The sequence below is a fragment of the Lithobates pipiens genome, unplaced genomic scaffold (genome assembly GCF_037356315.1).
Source record: "Lithobates pipiens isolate NorthernLeopardFrog02 unplaced genomic scaffold, aLitPip1_a1.2 Scaffold_3, whole genome shotgun sequence".
Lineage (NCBI taxonomy): Eukaryota > Metazoa > Chordata > Amphibia > Anura > Ranidae > Lithobates > Lithobates pipiens.
In genome coordinates, this window is record NW_027507790.1 from 1,626,708 (window position 1) to 1,647,085 (window position 20,378).

At 39.0% G+C, this 20,378-nt stretch overlaps 2 protein-coding genes across 3 annotated transcripts; both read left to right on the forward strand.

Moving 5' to 3' along the window:
• Positions 1-205: 205 nt before the first annotated feature.
• On the forward strand, positions 206-9,599 carry LOC143940089 (olfactory receptor 2D3-like). Of its 2 annotated transcripts, XM_077461138.1 has the most exons (3): positions 212-349; positions 4,720-4,863; positions 4,945-9,599. In XM_077461138.1, the coding sequence occupies exon 3, from the start codon at positions 5,583-5,585 to the stop codon at positions 6,522-6,524; it is 942 nt and encodes a 313-aa protein (XP_077317264.1). In that variant the 5' UTR covers positions 212-349; positions 4,720-4,863; positions 4,945-5,582; the 3' UTR covers positions 6,525-9,599. The 2 variants fall into 2 exon arrangements, with proteins under 2 accessions (XP_077317263.1, XP_077317264.1); XM_077461137.1 differs by lacking the exon at positions 4,720-4,863 and having other exon boundaries at positions 206-349.
• Positions 9,600-16,926: 7,327 nt separating this feature from the next.
• Positions 16,927-19,112, forward strand: LOC143939937 (olfactory receptor 5V1-like). The gene has a single exon (XM_077461029.1). The coding sequence runs from the start codon at positions 17,229-17,231 to the stop codon at positions 18,186-18,188; it is 960 nt and encodes a 319-aa protein (XP_077317155.1). The 5' UTR covers positions 16,927-17,228; the 3' UTR covers positions 18,189-19,112.
• The last annotated feature ends 1,266 nt before the right edge of the window (positions 19,113-20,378 follow it).

Consider the following 20,378-nt stretch of genomic DNA (forward strand, 5'->3'; position numbering starts at 1 on the left):
TGAAAATAATAAATTAAAATGATATTTTTCTAGTTTGACCATAATAAATGAAGGAAGAAAATATATAATCATCTTAGGGAATTGAATCAGTTGCCTACCCTATTAAGAAATCCCTTAAGAAATGTTTGTGGGTGACAAGGGATTACCATGATTTTGTAAATAGAGTCATAGCTTATATAAAGGTACATAGCTAAAAAAAACTTCCCATTGTTTCAACATCCAAAGGTGTTGCAGTTTTTTTCTTATTTTATTAATTAATAATTTCTCTCTGTGCTCTTGCTTACATTACCATAATGTGATGTGTAATTACAGCATATAATACATAAGTATATGATTCTTGTTCCTTAAGGTAAGGTTAATTCATCGAACAAGAAATACAACTGTGTACAATGTCTCAGTTTCTGTTTAAGTAGTAGCCTGTATATACCCCTTTATTACCAGACCATTTTTAAGCTTTTAGTGCTGTGATAAATTGACTGATAGTTACTTGGTTATGAAACACTAGGGTTATTTACTAAAGCTGAAGAGTGCAAAATTGTGTGCAGCTCTGCACAGAAACCAATTAGCATCCAGGATTTATTGCCAAAGTCTAATTGAACAAGCTGACGTTAGAAGCTGATTGGCTACCATGCAGAGCTGCATCAGATTCTGAGTGCTCCAGTTTTAGTAAATCTCCCCCACTGGATCTAAATGATTTTTATATAATCTTTTGAGACAGGTGGAGCTTTCTTTTTTGGTGGTATTAATTAACCACTGCTTTTGTTTTGCTTCTTTTTTTTAACTAAACAATTCCAATGTTTTTAAATTTGTGGTCAGTGGCACTTAAACTCCCCCAACCAACTCTCTGCCATGTTTTTAATAATAGGGTGGTATTGTGGTAGTTAGTCATGTATTATTGAAAATAATTGATGCATGTCGTTTAAGTGGAGCTTCAACCAAAAGGGTAAGTTCCGCTTTAAGGACTCCCCCGCCCACTTTGCCTAGGTGATCCGAGTGGAGGTTCTTCTCCCCTCCCTGCAGTCTTCTGGGACACGTCACAGGTTCCAGAAGACTGCAGGACCATTGACAATGCGCTGTGCGGCTCGTGCATGCACAGCGGGCGCCCAGCTATAAAGCCTCAAGCTTTCACTGCCGGGTGCCCACAGTTGAGATGCCGGTGCCAGGGACAGAAGACCAATAGAAAGAACGGCTCGGGGGAGCACATCACTGGATCCTGGGACAGGTGAGTGGCTGTTTATTTAAGATTTTTGTAGCTGCTGACTTTTAATGAACACAAATATGACTGGAGCTACTCTTTAAGTTCTGGAAGAAAAATTTAAGTATTTCCATGACTATTAATAATTGACATGATACAAAGGATAACCGGTTTTCCAGAGAATATTGCTTGGTATTTTTATATGATAATGGTTTATACATTTCAGTAAATCATTGCAACAATCATTAATTTATTTACAACAATATGATTACAATATCATTTTAATTTGAATTCATTTAAACTGACTCATAAAACAACTTCTAATTGGTTTAATGGAGAATGCACTTTACACAGAGAGTTCTGATAAATGTTTTAAAATTATAATTACCAGTAAAGTAATGAAGTATGAGTATGAATCTAACAATACCAGAATCATGCATTATGTTGCTTCTAATTTATGCATCAGAATTTGATGTTCTTTGTGTATTATACAGTAATTACATTCTAGTGCTCTACAAAGCATAAATGGCCAGTATGTTAGACCTGATTTATTAACAGGAAATGCACAAGAGCAGACAGAAATCACTAGAAAGATAATTATGTTCATGTTACCAGTTTGCATAAAAATGTTGGTTGCTTGTTAAACATAATCCCTTAACTTATCTGACTCATAAAACAACTTCTAATTGGTTTAATGGAGAATGCACTTTACACAGAGAGTTCTGATAAATGTTTTAAAATTATAATTACCAGTAAAGTAATGAAGTATGAGTATGAATCTAACAATACCAGAATCATGCATTATGTTGCTTCTAATTTATGCATCAGAATTTGATGTTCTTTGTGTATTATACAGTAATTACATTCTAGTGCTCTACAAAGCATAAATGGCCAGTATGTTAGACCTGATTTATTAACAGGAAATGCACAAGAGCAGACAGAAATCACTAGAAAGATAATTATGTTCATGTTACCAGTTTGCATAAAAATGTTGGTTGCTTGTTAAACATAATCCCTTAACTTATCTGCTGGTTCATACGCTCATCTTGCAAGCATATGTTAGTCTCTGTTTGTAATGCTTTTTTGCACATCTTATTAATGCTGTTTTTTGAGCGTAACATGCTGACATGTTAGGCACAACTAAATTGTATGTGTTAAGGTTTTATATTAAACAAATAACAAAAAAAAAGAAACCTATAATGTAACAACCACCAAATTATACAGTAAGGTATTAAGGGTATATAACTAAACCAAAAAATCTGCACAGCAGCAAATACATAGGAATTTAGCTTTAGAATGTGTTTGGAAGCTTATGTACATTTTCTGTGTCAAAGTTTACATGTGTATGCGCATAGTAATAATCCTGCAAAACATACTCCATTGCTTCTTTAATTTGAATGTTTAACCATTTGACCTCCTAAAGACCCCCCTTTCATTCTGGTTTTCTGTGTGTCCCCCCTAACCACCTACACTCAATGGGGAAGCCTTCTCCTGCTATGCTCCAAAACTCTGGAATTCACTTCCTAAGAACATCAGAAAGTTATCTTCTATAAACTCAAATTTTAAAATGTTTTTCTTTAGACAAGCTTTCATTTAATTGTCCCTTTTTCCTTTATTAACCTGTGTATTTATTGTGTTTTCCTTGTAAATAGCTTTAAGAAGCCACCTTTAAAGGCGCTATATAAAATAAAGCTTACCGTATATACTCGAGTATAGGCCGACCCGAATATAAGCCGAGGTCCCCAATTTACCCCCAAAAAACTGGAAAAAATTATTGACTCGTGTATAAGCCGAGGGTGAGACATGCCTGTCCATCCCTGTGTGTCGTCCATCCCTGTGTGTGTCCATGCATCCGTGTGTGTGTGTGTCCATGCATCCGTGTGTGTGTGTGTGTGTGTCCATGCATCCGTGTGTGTGTGTGTGTGTCCATGCATCCGTGTGTGTGTGTGTCCATCCATCCCTGTGTGTGTGCATGCATCCGTGTGTGTGTGTGTGTGTGTGTGTGTGTGTGTGTCCATGCATCCGTGTGTGTCCATCCATCCCTGTGTGTGCATGCATCCGTGTGTGTGTGTGTGTGTGTGTGTGTGTGTGTGTGTGTGTGTGTGTGTGTGTCCGTGCAGCCTACCTGTGTCCAGCCTGCCTGTGTCCGTCCAGCCTGTGTCCGTCCAGCCTGTGTCCGTCCCGGCCTGCGTCCCGTCCCGGCCTGCGTCCCGTCCCGGCCTGCGTCCCGGCCTGCGTCCCGGCCTGCGTCCCGTCCCGGCCTGCGTCCCGGCCCGTCCCGCAGCTCTTCGTCGGTGGCCATTCTAGGATTCAAAAGCCGCGCCTCCGTCGGTGATAGGCGGAACACTCAATTTCCCACTGACTGCTGGGAAATTGAGTGTTCCGCCTATCGGATGTCCGTGATAGGCGGAACACTCAATTTCCCAGCAGTCAGTGGTCCGCCTATCATGGACGTCCGCTCATCCTCATACTACGGACGAGGATGAGAGGACGTCCGTGATAGGCGGAACACAGACTGCTGGGAAATTCAGTGTTCCGCCTATCACAGGCGAAGGCGGAGACGGAGGCGCGGCCTTTGAATCCTAGAATGGCCGCTGTCTGTCTGCTCGACACGCTGATCGGGCAGACAGACAGCGATGACTCGAGTATAAGCCGAGGGGGGCACTTTCAGCCTCAAAAAAGAGGCTGAAAATCTCGGCTTATACTCGAGTATATACGGTATTATTATTATTTTTCATGACCAGGACATTTTTTGTGATACGGCACTACATTATTTTATGAGCAATTTTTTTTCCCACAAATAGAGCTTACTTTTGGTGGTATTTGATCATTTGCATTTTTTATTTTTTGTGCTATAAACAAAAAAAAGAACAACAATTTTGAAAAAAGAAAAACAATATTTGTTACTTTCTGCTATAAAACATGTCCCATAAAAAATTAAAAAAATCTAATTTCTTCATAAATTTAGGCCAATATGTATTCTGCTACATATTTTTGGTAAAAAAAAATCCCCATAATCGTATATTGATTGGTTTGCGCAAAAGTTATAGCATCTACCAGCTATGGTATATAAAGGCGTATATAGGCGTTCTAGTGGCATAAATTACAAATCTCATTTCTCACCTATTACACTTTTGAAGGCCCTGGACCACCAGGACAATGGAAACGCCCACAAAATGACCCCATTTTTCAAAGCAAACACCCCAACGTATAATCTATGAGGTATACTAGGTCTTGTTTTGTTGCACTGCACACTGCAAATTACATTCCACTGTACTAGCATAAATACATTGATTTACAGAAAAAAAAGTTACCGTAGCTATATTTTCTTTATAAAAACAAAGTCCCAGTAATACTATGAATTATATCTGAAATATAACCAGCGATGCATGATGTCCAATTTAGTGGACAGATTATGATTTGTAATTTCTGCCCAACATAAAATCAATGTTAGTAAAATTGAATTACAATATGTTTGTTTAGGTGTTATTTGATGTTGCTATATTTTTTTTTTTCCCTCCGAGGGTCTCCTTCTATACAAGGACTGGCAAGATATTCCTAAACTGCCCAGCCTTTCTGGCTTTCTGTCGGCCATCTTGGTTTTGAGAAATATCTGTTGCATTTACAAACAATGCAAAAGCATGCATGCATTTTCTTCAGTTAATCAGGTATATTGCCTTCCAGCTGTGATAATATGTAGGTCAGATATTTATTCTCTTATAACTCATACCCATTTCCATTTATTTCAGATGAACGGGTACACAAATTTCAGTAGAATCAATATCATACTACGTGGTGAGATCAAGACACAAAACAAAGCAGTGTGGATATGAATGAAAGGATTATTTTCCAATAAGCAAGTCTATTTATAACAGACTTAAATTGCAGTCTATGGTGGACCTAAAAATTAACATACTAATAGAGAGAATACCACATTTTCAGCAATGTCATGCACAAAAGAAAACATGGAATACTCACTCGGTCAACATTCAAGCATTATTGTACTGTTATGCCAAAATGGTATTTTTATATATTAAAAAAAAGAAAATAAATCTGTTTACATTTCGTGGGAGTAGAGGAAATGGCTGCCACAGACTAAATAAATCACAAGCAGCCACATTTATTGTAGAAATTGTTAATGGCAGTCCCTGCCCTAGGACAGCTCCTCAATTCTACTCCCAGCTAGACAATGTGGAAGTCTCAGCTTTCTTCCTGCACCTGAAGATAAAGTGCCACTGGAGCAGTAGCTTAAAGCAGAGTCCTATTAATCTAAAGTTTACATTTTCATCTGAAATTTTTTCATTTCAAATGTGTGATACACATACACAAGTAGAACAATTTACCTCCATTCTGCCGCAATACCAGCATTCTCTACCATCTCTTAATCATGGACAATCATACAATAAATTATGTGTTCTACCTAAATGCCTTTGCATTTGACATAAGACTAAAAAGTTTTTTGTTTGTTTTTTTTCTTATTATATTCCTTATAACAGTTATTGGGAATTTGTTTATAATTATCCTCACAAATATAGACTCTCATCTTCAGACCCCAATGTATTTCTTTCTTAAGAATCTCTCCTTTCTGGACATCTGTTACACTTCTACCACTGTTCCACAAATGTTAGTAAACCTCTTGATAAAACACGTTGCCATATCATTCCCAGCATGCATAATGCAGTTATATTTTTTTTTATCTTTAGCTGCTTCGGAATCCTCATTACTGGCAACAATGGCATATGACCGATATGTTGCCATATGTAATCCCTTAAGGTACTCAGTTATAATGAGTCGGGATGTTTGTATCCATATGGTGGTTGGTACATGGGTAGTTGGAAGCATATATGGGGTAATTCACACTGCTAACACTTTTAGGCTGCCATTTTGTGGGCCCAAAGTGCTTAATCATTATTTCTGTGACATTCTACCCCTATTTAAGATTTCCTGCATCAACACCTATATTAATGAGTTAACTGTCTTTGCTGTTGGTGGTTTTCTAATGATCGGCTGTTTCGTGTTAATTTGTGGATCTTACATTCATATTTTAGTTTTAGTTTTGAGTATACCAAAAGGTGGTGGACGAATGAAAGCATTTTCAACATGTGTGTCTCACCTTGTTGTCGTTCTGCTATTTTATGGAAGTGGTTGCTTCATGTACATGAGGCCAACATCAAATCTACTGGCAGACAAGGAATGGCTCTTATCCATTTTTTACACCAGTATTACACCTCTCTTAAATCCCATTATTTATAGCTTGAGGAACAAAGATATCAGAAAAGCCCTTCAAGTAATTCTAAACTCTCACCGATGTGAAGTCATTTCTGAATAAAATTATTTTATGTTAATAGTGATTGTGATGGTGTGGAACAGTATGGATGTATAAAAATGCTATAAATTAAAGGTTAATTCCACTTTCAAGGGAGAAAAAAAGCAAAAGAAGCAAAATAACATAGCATATACAATTGCGACATAAGTCATATTGAAATGTAATGTTTTTTTAAAATTACCTTGTCTTTTCAATCTGCAGCTCTGTAATTTTCTGTGAAATGCAATGCAATATGGCTACCTGGAGGTGTTCTGTACACAGAATGTGTACAGAACGCCCCCCAGATATGTTATTTCCTGCTTGTGTGATTGGCTCACTGATTTTCCCAGAAGTCTGCTCTAAGATAAAAGTCAGATTTTAGGCATCCCCTGCAACTTGGGCACAGACAGACACACAGGCATTTCTTCAGAATTACAAAATGTAGGAATCTGCAACAAAGTTTGTTAAAATACTTGCATAGATCACTGGGGGTGGGGGGGGGGTGTATTTTTCTCAACAAAAGCAGAGTTACTCTTTGGCTATTTGAATAGGTTTCAATAGGTTGAGACTCAGCTCTTTTCACAAAGTGGAAGAGTTACAGAGGCAGGGCAGTGATAAGCAATTTCAGTTACCTCAAAAGTGATTTAACATATTTAAAATCAGGATGTTTTAATAGTCTCTCTGTAACTTCCTTTTCTTGGAGTACATCATGTGACACAGAGCAGCCATAGTAATTGCTATGTGGGTTATACGCCACCTATAGGTGAATGGACACCGGTACACTCAAAGACAAGAAGTCCCCTCCCATTTTGGGAGCACCTCAGTTTTGTAGCCTTGCAATATACCTATATCCCAACAAGAGGGGAGGGACCTCTGTGTCCTGTGATGTACTCCAAGAGAAGGAATTTAGAGGTAAGCTGTTAAAAAACCCTAATTTATTTATCATACATCATGGGACACAGAGCAGACATAGTAATTACTATGTAGGATGTCCCAAAGCAATGCCATGGTAATGGTAGATGTAGAGCAGATATGGATCGCTGGTCTAGATGTGGTCTTTCCTGGCTGGGTAGAATTAATGCGGTGAAAATGACACTCCTGCCAAGGCTCTTATATTTATTTCGCTCCTTGCCAATTCTGGTCCCCAAACTATTCCTGAACAAAACACAATCGGACATTTTACGTTTCATATGGGGGAAAAAAGGTTACAGATGCTCTTCGGATACACTCTACCATTTGAGGTCACAAGGAGGATTGGGTCTCCCCAACCTCTGGGGATATTACCAGGCGGCACAATTATCCCAAATCTCCATGGCTTTCTCCGGGAACACGAAACCAGATTGGCTAGCAATGGAAAGGCAGACTATTCCCCGGCACACAATAGATTACCTGATGGGATGTGATCCTAAACGCAGACCAGCAATAATGCCTCCCACCCTTTCGCACTCAATGGCACTAAGCTCTAATCTTTTTACTCGTAGCTCCCTGATTTTGCCACTTAGACCTCTAACACATGTTTTTCATAATGATGATTTCCCTCCGGGGAGAAATATTGAGGCCTTCAAATGGTGGACATATAAAGGTCTATACCGAATTGGGCATTTCTTTTCCCTTGCTGACCCTCTCTCTCTGTCACACTGCAGAGAGAAACTAGACTTGCCTGACTCAGAACTTTATAGATTCACACAAATTTCTCATTATTTACATTCCATCTGGACGACCAATCCACTACCCCCTACTATAACTCAATATGAACAGTGGTGTGTGGATGCAGCGGACCAGAGGGGAGGCATTTCCTTGATCTATACAGCTCTCATGACAAAGGACACTAAGCCCTCATATGCCCGAGCCTGGGAGGCTGTCATGGACTGCACTTGGGACTCTGCACAATGTTTTCGAGCTTCGACCAGAGCTTCTAAAGGCATTCTTAATGTCTCTCTAATCGAGGCCAGCCTCAAGGTACTCTTCAGGTGGTACTATGTTCCTTCCAGGCTGGCTAGGATATTCCCGGGCACTCCGCCAACATGTTTTAGGGGATGTGAATTGGAAGGCTCCATGATTCATATCTGTTGGTCATGTCCTCGCATCTGAACATTCTGGTGGAAAGTCTTCCACACGGCCAGCTCCCTGACGGGGGTTACTATTACGCCGCACCCCAGAAAGGCATTGTTCACCCATACAATAACGGACTTACCTAAAGTCTCTCAGACTTTGGCATTTTTCCTTTTACTAGGTGCCAAAATAACAATAGCCAAAGCCTGGAAGAAACATTCTGTATCCTTCAAGATGTTTAGAAAGAAGGTCGCGTGGATTATGGTGCAAGAGCAAATTGTAGCTAAACGAAACGACAAAACTGAGAGGTTTAGGGCTGTCTGGGAGCCATGGGCCACGTTGTGTAATATTTCTCTTATACCTGCGATACAGCCTGGTAGTTTGGCCTCTCGGGGCCCTTAGTAATGGATTAGCAAATTCTCCACCCCCTCTTCCCCCTCACACGTTTTCTTCTCTTCCTCCTTTGACACCTCCCTTGGTGCAGTTTGTCGCTACCCTTTTGGGCAGATAAACAAGACAGTAGGCACATTTCAGGCAAGATACTTGCTCTAGTTGTTAACCGGTTTTTCGGTCTCTGTAATCATAGTGGGCCAGGGCACAAATCACTTGGTGGGAGTAAGCGGCACCAGCCCCTGGTCTGCAGCAGGATCCCATTTGGGGTGCCTGGGGGTCTGAGAGCCGTGAGCTTTAGCTGGGTATGTTCTTATTTTAGAGGTAGAATAAATACCACAGGTATATGACCTTTGGAGCGGTTTACCGGATTAATTAAGGGTAAATGTGAATATCACATTCCGGGATTTAAACGGTTCTGATTTTACTTGCTTCCACTGTCTACATGAATGGAAATGTGGATGTTTATTTTAGTTATATTGCATTTTTTCCTCCATTGTTGTAAAGAAAAACTTTTAATAAAAATTATTCAAACTAAAATGTGGGCTCCAATAGACCCTGACTGTAGCACCCTTGCACTTCTCCTTGAAGCATTTCCCCTTGTATTACGGGAAGATATAGTCCTAAGCACAAAGCAGAGGTACTAACACCATGCATCTACTGCTGAGCACTAGTGCAGAAATTTGTATTATGCCACTAATAATTTGCATCAGCCTGATGCTGAGTAGATATGCCTTTAAAAATTTAGAACAACAAATAGTGTAGCGCTAATTTAAGTGATAGTGTAATCACAAGAAAAGATCTGTGTACAATCATAAATGATATGAAAAACAGTGAATAAAGTCCTCTGTAATATGACTGATGCACAAAGAATTGTGGTAACACTTCTTCAGAAGAAATGGACGTTTCACTGATCGAGTGCAACCAAATATATCAACTTGTCTGAAGAAAAATTGTGATTACACTATCACTTAAATTAGCGCTACACTATTTGTTGTTCTAAATTGTTTAACTTTGTTTGAAGTGTTGGCAGCTGTTTGTTGCATGTTTTTTTGCTAGTTAGATATAGCGCAGTGTTTCCCCTTTTTCTTATGCCTTTAAAAATGCCTGTGTCCACCAGCCATAAAGCTTACATGCTCCAGATACGCTCTGTGTCCATTATTCCACCAGCCAACCAGTTTGTTGCAGAGAAGCAAATTTTATAGGGAAATGAGCCCTGCACCTGCACTGTGCATTGTGCACGGCGTTCCTCGTGCACGTTGGCTGCTTAAGCCATGCCTCCGGTGTCCTAGGATCGCCTCCCCCTCCTACTTACAAAAGAAGATCGGATCCGACCATGCCATCCAATCGGATGTTCGATCGGATGGAGTGGTCCAATTAGAGTGGTGGGGAGGTGTTCTTCCAGGGGGATCCAATGCCACATGTAGGAGACCCCCGACCCATACCTGGTGGTCTAGAGCAGGTTTATAATCTGGCACTAATGCTGTACAGGAGCCGAATCATGGTAATGTAAAACTTAGCATGTTCTTTCACACCCTTTAGTGGAGACAACAGGTTAGCACAATCTACTCAATAGAGAAATCCGTAAATGTAATACTTTAGGATTTTCCACTTATCATTCCCACTGCAGGATACTGCTGGAGAACAATCTTCACTCACCACGGCGAGCATGTCATGGTAGACCTTCAAGGACTGAGTCCCTTGTATATGGGGTTCCTCTCCCTTGGACCAGTATAGCTTCACAGTCACATGGGAGATCTCAGAAAAGCACCGGAGGGCAGCAGGAGGGGGGGACCACCCCTCCCACTGCCTGTAAAATTATTACAGTGGCTAATGAGCTGCTAGGATGGCTTTTATATTGTAGGGAATCGCCAGCTAAAAGATATCTTGATGATGCCTGTAGCTGCAGGCATCTTCCAGATATATCCACTCAAAGTCCACGACATCATGCAGGCAGGAAGTAGTTAAAGAGACAGTGTTGCTTACACTACCATATAACTATAATACTAACTATGTTCCCAAAATTACTGTTTTTCTTAATATACATCAGTATTTCTAATTTTCATGTAGCTAGTCCAAACTTACATTGTAGCTGGAATGAGCCAAAGCAATAATTACTTCACATTCATTAATTCCACAGAAACCCATGTCAGTTTGGAGAAGTCAGTGGTGATGATTGTGAAAAGCTTGGATTTTTACCAGGTTAATGCAGCCTGCCAATGGCACTTCAGTGATACCTTGATCATTGCTCATCATAAATAGGGATGAGTTCGGTGTTCGATTCGAATGCATGTTCATCTCGAACATCGGCCGTCCATCTGTTCGGCGAATTCAGAACTTTGTGGACCGTTCGCACCAAATTTGTGTGGCACAAATGGTCCACAATGCACTACGCCATCGCAGTGCATTTCTGGCTCATGATTGGCCAAGCATGCACTGTGACCCCGCATGCTTGGCCAATCACAGCGCCGGCAGCCAGGAGAGTCATAATTGGCCTCCAGCACAGTATACACCTGAAGATACCCCTTATTGCTGGTGTTGTCTGTTGCATAGCTTGCATATTAGCCTTTAAAATTAGCACTTTTGATTTTGAATGTTCGAGTCCCATAGACTTTAATAGGGTTCTAAAGTTCGTACGAATTTTAGGTCCGTTTGAAGGTTCTGGTACGAACCGAACCGGGGGGTGTTCGGCTCATCCCTAATTATAAACATCAGAACTGTATGAAAAATAAAACAGGAAAAACAAGAGTTATATATGAGTTTAATAGCTGTGTAACAATATTGTTTCATATCTGCAGTCATAAAATGCCTTTCTGAGATTGTTTACTCATGTTACACTTCTTTCAATTCTCACAAATTCCCAAGAGACCATGAAAAAATTGTTTCAGAGTATCCTTTTAAAGAAGTCTTGGGGAACCATTTAAAGGAAATCTATGGTAATGAAAAACAATACAAACATTCGTTACATTTGCAATCTAATGTAATCATACATGAAAAATCTCCTTTCATGTTGGAAGTTCTGCCTGTCTTCTGGCCATCACTTTCCACAACTACCTGGATTCTCTGCATGCTTTGCAGCTTCTCCTCTGCTGTTTACATTCAGTTCCTAAGGACTACGTATCCCAAGCAGTGATTCCTGTACTGAAACTCCTCCTTTCAGCACCTATGTAGATCAGAAGGCAGGCTCTGTGAATTTTGAGACACTGCAGTACCCACACACAAGACATAATGAATATGTCTCACAGAATTCAATTAAGTAAATATATGTGGATCTTCACAAAATAAGTTTTAAAAGTTCAAGATTGTGCAGAGTACTAGGCGTAAGTTAGAAAAATATTGAAATACAATGTGGAAAGGAATATATGATTTAACATTTTGACCATAAATATGCTTTAATGCATACATCATGTTATTGTAGTCAGAGAATGACTGGTAATCTTGGCCTGTCTGGAAAACAAACTGAAATTGGCCTTTAATAGTAAGGACACTTTGCTGTGTGGTAAAGAAAATAGTGGGTGTGGGGAAAGATGGGTATTTTCTGTGTAAACATGGTAAGTGCATGGTTGGATATGGCACACTTTTTGATATATGTGTATGCTGTATATGTTAACAAAGTGAATTGTACAGACTGGGGTGTAATCAGTGACTTAATGAACTGATACTAGTAAGCAATTAATTAATATGTTGACTGCTCTGAAAATAATATAAACTCAAATAAAAACCTTTGCCCTAATTAGGACTCATCATATATTTTCCTTTCACACATGAACACAAGATATTTCAGTTTTATGGGTTATGCAATGACAAAAACCAATAGACCTGTCAGCTAAACATGATGCGTATTAATTTTTTCTGTTTTTCTAAGTTAAAAAGTTAGATCAACTGGCCTATATTGGGGCTATCATTCAAAAAATACCCTCCTCTCAATTACTTCTCTCTCTCCTTAGAGTCTGGGTGGTTTCTGCTTCACTTCCAGTCCCCTTTACAAGCAATGGAGTACCTGATCTGTGTGAGGAAGAGGCACTGAACACTGGATTGTGCAAGAGGAGGAAAGAGAAAGCAGCAGAGAATAAGCTGTAAAGGATAGGGTGCAGTGACATATGGCATTCTATTTGGAACTCGAATTCTCAGGATCCTGGATATTTTGTTTGACAAATAAACAGTAAAACCATAAGGGGTTAATCGCCACAAATTATAATCAATTCTAATTACAAACATGTGTTTATATATATCCTTTTAACCCCAGTACTGACTCCACTGTGCAGGTATTGGTGCATTACTATAGCCACTTTTTGGCAAATTCATTCTTAGCCAGCCCCTATAAATAGATTATCCTGGCCGGTCTATTTTATGCCAGGGTGGCTAATATCCATGTATATTTCATCTCTAGACTATTGACGATCCAACTTGCCCAACTTTTTGTGGACGGCTACCTCGTTAAGATCAATATTGCCTAGTTTTTTGGGCGTTTCTACATATTCTAAACATTTTCTCCCCGCTGTCCCTTCAGGGAGTCAATTTAATCAACCGGTCTACATTTACTCACTGATCAGAATAAACAGCTCCAGAAGAAGCGTGTTGATACACACGAAACATGTCGAGCAAGATTTTAACATCAACGTAGAACCCCTCTTGATGTTCCACTCTACTTTGGTTTATTTATTACACTGCAGAGAATGTGCTGTTTATGAATTATTCTAATATAGTATTGTTCCAAAGAAGAAGAAACACTAGAGGGATGCATTTTCTGATCAATTTTGGTTTTAATAATGTCTTGTAACATTTGTATGCTGTTTATATTTTTGTAAATAAAATTCAAATAATTTTTAATTATTGTACAGTGCCTAAAAAGTCCTTTGCCCACTTTTTCTTTTTTGTCCAAACCTGTATCTAGGACGTGGCACATTTTTTTTTAGTATCCACCTTACCACAGGGTGTGTTGATACTTATTTGTTTCCAAACATTAAGACAGTCCCCAATCTCAGGCATGAACTACTTGTGTGTAGCGTTACATGTGGAGTTCCTCCAAAGACGTTGTTCCTTATGCCTTGTCTCACACTTCTAAGCAGGTGTATGGGTAGCATTAGAGGGGACATGCAGAGCCTATGCGCACTCCACCAGTCAGCGTAACTCTGTTACCTCACTCCCAATAACAGAATGATGTCCCGCAGAGCAAATAGCAGGGACCTCATGCATGCTCCAATTAACCCTTCTTGTTCTGTACCAAGTGACCAGGTATTAGATCTCCGTAATGCTAATCCGCGATGGAGACAGACAGCTAGATAGGGAGCCGAACACTGAACACTGTCACTACCAGAGAACTTGTCACCTATTCAGGGACCACATCAACGACTGGTTGTTCTTCATAGCAATTTCCTTGCAAGTTAACCCTTTTGTTGTAGTGATGTTTCACAGACCCCAAATGTGCTATTTCAGACCCTGGTTCCTTAGAGAAACACTAGGACCCCACATGTACATCTTGAGTAAAGTCAGACCAGGCTTTGAGAAGTGTAAGCAACTTTTCTGAACTTTTGGCAGAGCATGTACATCATTTCCCTAACTAAACCTAACTGTGGCTGCCCCTGGTTACCTGTGTGGGTGTAGCACCTTTGGGAGTCCAAACTGGAGATAGCTTGAACAAAGGAGTTCATGTCCTTGCTTGTATTCCGATGGATCAACAATCCAACAAGCCCCTTAAGACATAGTTCTGAGTCTCTGTGTGTGCATCCCAAGCCCGTTCTAGGTTCCCCCGCTTGTTCTAGGTCAAGGGCCTCTTCCCTTTATGGGAGGCTGGACTCCAGAGGAAAACAAACACTGAGGAAAGGTGGCATAAGCATTAACCCCTTTCCCCCAACCTGGGCAGCCGGGTAGACTAACTGAACAAGTGTAGGCAACCTGTCCACAAGTCCATCTATCACTATCTTACCCCCAGATTGAAAATGTTGCTGTCCAAAGGTGTATTTGTTGCCCATTCATCCAGAATGTAGGCACCTTAATACAAGAGTCAGATCACCAGGTAAAGACAGAGGGGAAAAAAATGAAAAAATAAAACTAATGCAGCCAGCACATCTAATGATCTGTAAGATGCAATATATATAATTTTTGGTTTTGGGTTTAATACGGCTTTAAGTCAATCATAGAATTAGAATTATGTATAAATTTGTAAAATTAAGAATTATTTTCTTTAGGATGGAGTATTCTATACACATCCACTAACAGTATGTGGTGTATACTTCTCTACAATAATTAAACAAATTTGTTGATATGACAATACTCTATGGCCTCAAGTGGAATATAATAATGGATCTATAGAATTAAATATAATTGTACCCTTGCTGTTTTAAGAATGCAATAGATAATCCCAATAGTTTTATTATAGCTTTAATTTTTATAATTTGTTTCTGCCAAGTTCATTGCTTGTTTTCTGATCGGTATTATAAATATAAGACCTGTTATAAGACCTAAGCATACACATTTGTCAATTTGTATGTTAAATACCTAAACTGTTGTGCTGTTGCTAAAAATTTTGTCAAAATCTTTTGACAAAACGTTTTCAGATCATTTATAATTTTTTTTATCATTTTTCTCAAACCCACAAAATTCTGTTTACTTTTCAGGTCATTATTTTTAATCTCCAATGTCCTCATATATTAAAATGCAGAATGGTACAAAATAACCCGCAGTCAAATTTGTATTTTAAATCCCTTCTGATGTAAGATGGGTATTCCATCAATACAACAATATTTGTGTATTATTATACCATTGCTGTTATATGTATGAAAAATATTAGATACTTTATATTCAAAGTTGATGGTTTATGATATAGCATGATATGATATGGAATCATTTGTTAGAGCTGAAGTTTAGCTAATTATTTTTTTGGCCCTATAGCTTTAGTGGCCTAACTTACTTGCAATGAAGTATAGAACTGTCTGCATGATGGCTGAGTTTAATACCCTGTGAAATTGCACCAGAGGCACATACTGTACATAAAGGCAGCTCTTAGTTTAGGTAGCAAATGCATGTGGGATGCTTTCTGAAAGTTGCATTAATTTGTGTTGGGCTGATCATGTGGAAGCTCCACCTAAACATCCCCTGATTTCAAGAAGAGTTTCTGAGGTCATACCAGAATTAAAGTGCTAGGTACAAGGGTTTGCCTACTCTAATCACATATTCATTCACGTTGTCTTAATATAATATATTAGATCATGGCATCCTGATACACAGCACTTCACAATGATTTCATTAAAGACTAAACTCTTTGTGCAGGCCATCATTGGGAAAGTCTGTAATTTGATGTTGAGGCTCATTGGAAAACAAGCGAGTTAAGTGCAAGAAAATAAGAATTCTGGGACATCACATAAAAATTATACTGTTTTCATTGGTGTAAGAAAAAGAAATTTGAATAAATAGTAGTTTAAAAAATCATGGATACAGATTGAAATATAAAGGTAATATTTAAAGCCTTATAGGTAATATATATAAAACTAATATTTGAAGTGCAGTCAAAATAAAAAAACACAAACTGAGAACATGGGACAGCTTAAAGTCACTAGGATAAGCTTCTTGTGCTGATGCCTCTTCTGTTCCTCTTCCGCCGAGGCCTACCCCCAGCACTGTAAACTTCCAGTCTGGTGGGGGTTAATAGAACTGTGGGAACTGTTATAGGCCCAACTATGCCCACCCTTTCTGCCCAGCTCCATTTATAAAAGCTGATACTACAGCTTCTATGAATAAAACATGATCTATGAATGGATGGGGTGGACCTGTGAGTCATCTGCCTGTTCTTCATTCATAGATCGTTTTTTATTCATAGAAGAAGTAGTACTGGCTTCTGAGAATGGAGAAGCTGTGCGGAAAGGGTGGGCATAGTCAGATACTCTTGATGAGAGCCTTTGACAGCTTCCACAGTTTTATTAACCCCCACCATACCAGAACATTATTATGGCAGGGGTGGGGTGGTCATCAAGGGAAACATCCTAATGAAGGTAAGTTATGCCCCTTATGCTGATTTTTTTAAATATATTTTGACTGCACTTAGGCTTTAATAAATCAAACAAATTACATATGCAACTTTATATAGATATTTATTATTTTCTTTTAATTGTCATGGCTCTCAAGTAGTGCTAAACTTCTCCATTGTTTGCTACTAGCAATACTAGTCCAGGGGCAAACATATCCCTAGGTGCTCTGTCCTGGAATAAACATTGTACCTTTAAGAAATTGTGTTCTTGCCATTAATCTGAATATACTGACTTAAAATGCTTTGTTCTAGGTACTTTTCTTATGGAGGCTTATAATATTAGTGGATTTATGGTTTTAGGATTCTCAGATCTTTGGTGCTGTAAAGATCTAATAGGGCTTCTCCTGGCATTTATTTATGTCACTGCCACAATGAGTAATTTGGTTATCTTTTGGGTAATCCTGCAGGACCAACAACTTCACACACCCATGTATTTTTTCCTAGGAAATTTGTCATTCTTGGACATAGCATATATTACTGTGATTGTTCCTAAAATGTTGGTCATTATCTTCACTGAAGACAGATACATTTCCTACAGTGGTTGTGCTGCTCAATTATTTTCCTATGTGTTCCTAGAAGGCAGTGAGGCTTTTTTACTCTTGGCTATGGCCTATGATCGTTACATTGCTATATGTTCTCCTTTGTATTATAGGAGCATTATGGAGAATAAATTCTGTCTGATGCTTGCAGCCAGTTCTTGGATGTCTGGTGGTATTAACTCCTGTATTCACACAGCACTAACTTTCAGTCTTCCCTTCTGTGAATCCCATTATGTAAATCAATACTTTTGTGACATACCTCCACTTCTTCATATATCTTGTCAGGTTACTTTCATTAATGAAATAGTTTTATTCACAGTTGGTGGCATTTGGGTAGGTCTTGGGCCTTTCTTGCTAATTATAATCTCCTACTCATACATCTGGTCTGCGATAAGCAGAATGCACTCAGCAGAGAGGAAAAGTAAGGTCTTCTCTACATGTTCAGCTCATATAACAGTGGTTGCTCTATTCTTTGGTGCAAGTCTGTTTACTTATATACATCCTCCATCCAGATATGCTTTAGAAGAGAACAGAGTTGTGTCTGTAATATATAGTGTTTTGACACCAATTATGAATCCTTTTATATACAGCTTGAGAAATGACTCTGTAAAAGGAGCTTTACAGAAAGCCATTAAATACTTATTGCTAGCAAAGCCATGGACCAGTTATCCTCAACCTTTTTAAAATGGGGGAACCCTTAAAATAACTTTCCTGCCTCAGGGAACCACTGCTAAGCACAGCACTGACATCTATCCATCATTGCATTTTGATATTTGCATTGCTTCTCTCAAGAGCTTGCCCACTGCTTGCACCAAGGGCAGAGAGCTCTTGAGAGGAGTACTGGGGCAAAGTAGTGTGATGTTTTCAGGAAGCTTTTTACATTACCCTACAGGTCCTTCCCACCATAGTCTGTCTGTATTGCATAGAGACATATTTTATGACAGGATCCAAAATAAGGTATGTAAAAATAAAAAAGTTTTATGTAAACATGTAATTAGCATGCTAATGGAAGGTAAAGAGAGAAACCAGGGAAGAAAACATATAAGTGGATGAAACCTACAACCCAGAAGAACAATAGTGGGTAGTAACCCAAATCAAACAATCAGAAATAAAAACATTTTCATTGGATCCTCTCTCTAAACCTATTGGAAATGGAGTGGCTTTCATGGGTTAAAGCCTAAGTGCAGCCAAAAGAAAAACAATAGGAAAATACAATAAGGTAAGCCATAATATGAATGACTAGTGGACATAAATTTTGCTTAGGCATTTGATAAAGTACCTCACAGTTGCTTTACAAATGAAGACATTTTGGTATTGATGATATCATATGAACCTGGATAGAAATCTGATTGCAGAAGCATGTCCAGAGAGTAGGGATAAATTACATATTTTCTGAATGGTCTAGAGCAGTGAGTGGACTGTCCCAAGGCTCTGTCCTTGGAGCAACTCTATTTACCGTGTTTAAAAAAATGAGAGGTTGGAATAAAAAGTTCAAAGTCAGTGTTTAACAAAATTGGAGTATCCCCGCGCTATCATATAAAACCTAAATTAATGCTAAGGGCGGGTTACAGCAGAACACCGACAGAGGTATAGACCCTACCACTGAGAGACGTGTATCAAAATCAAATAAGTGGTGCTGCGCTACCTTAAAAATAATAAATTAATCTAAAGTGCCTAGTGCTTACTATTAATTAAATACCAAATTGCATGTAACTAAACAATAGTGTAAACCAGCTATTGTGACCATAAATAAGGCAATAAGTGAATAAAGTGCCAGGTGCTAAAATGAAACATAGGATATATAAGCGATACTAAAGTGTCCAGTGCTTCATAGGTTCAAAGTCGCATAAACCAGTGAAAATATATATAGCAAACAAGCTCTTTCCTCAGTAAAAATTGACACAATAAACTAAAAACTGTATCAATAATGACACACACGTGAATCACACAGTGCAATTAGAACACATGAGTAAAGTAAAATAGCAGAGTCTCTATAAAAAAAATATATAAAGTGACGCGTGATTCATAAGGTGCTTCTCCGGGTACAGGGTGCCAGGAAAACCAATGTGTACAACCTCTTGTGCCTCTTCAGTGTTCCACATACATCAAGTGAAGTGGCCCCTTACCTTACTGCTGTAAAGTAAACAGCAGAAAGAAAACTCTCAGACAGTCCAGGTGGTGTGTCCCTACTCCCGGAACATAAATCTTATCCCCATGTCAGTTGTTGGAATAACAGGGTCTCGTAGGGAAAAGGAAAGGGAGGCTCCAATGGTGAAGTACATATATACTTTTATTCATAAAACCAAAAGAATGGAGAGGTACTCACAAACAACAGATAGGTAATTCACATATCACAACACAGCCGAGCGTTCCGTTCGTGTCTCGGACGTCACTTCCGGTGTCCTGATTCCTCCTATTTCGACGCGTATCGTCACGTGTCACATGACTTCATCAGGGATTCCCTATCTAACTACCTACCTAATTACCTATCTGTTGTTTGTGAGTACCTCTCCATTCTTTTGGTTTTATGAATAAAAGTATATATGTACTTCACCATTGGAGCCTCCCTTTCCTTTTCCCTACGAGACCCTGTTATTCCAACAACTGACGTGGGGATAAGATTTATGTTCCGGGAGTAGGGACACACCACCTGCACTGTCTGAGAGTTTTCTTTCTGCTGTTTACCTTACAGCAGTAAGGTAAGGGGCCACTTCACTTGATGTGTGTGGAACACTGAAGAGGCACAACAGGTTGTACACACTGGTTTTCCTGGCACCCTGTACCCGGAGAAGCACCTTATGAATCACGCGTCACTTTATATATTTTTTTATAGAGACTCTGCTATTTTACTTTACTCATGTTTTCTAATTGCAC

Coding starts and splice junctions, on each gene's coding strand:
- LOC143940089 (XM_077461137.1), top strand. CDS start 5,583: ATGGACAATCATACAATAAATTATGTGTTCTACCTAAATGCCTTTGCA.
- LOC143939937 (XM_077461029.1), top strand. CDS start 17,229: ATGGAGGCTTATAATATTAGTGGATTTATGGTTTTAGGATTCTCAGAT.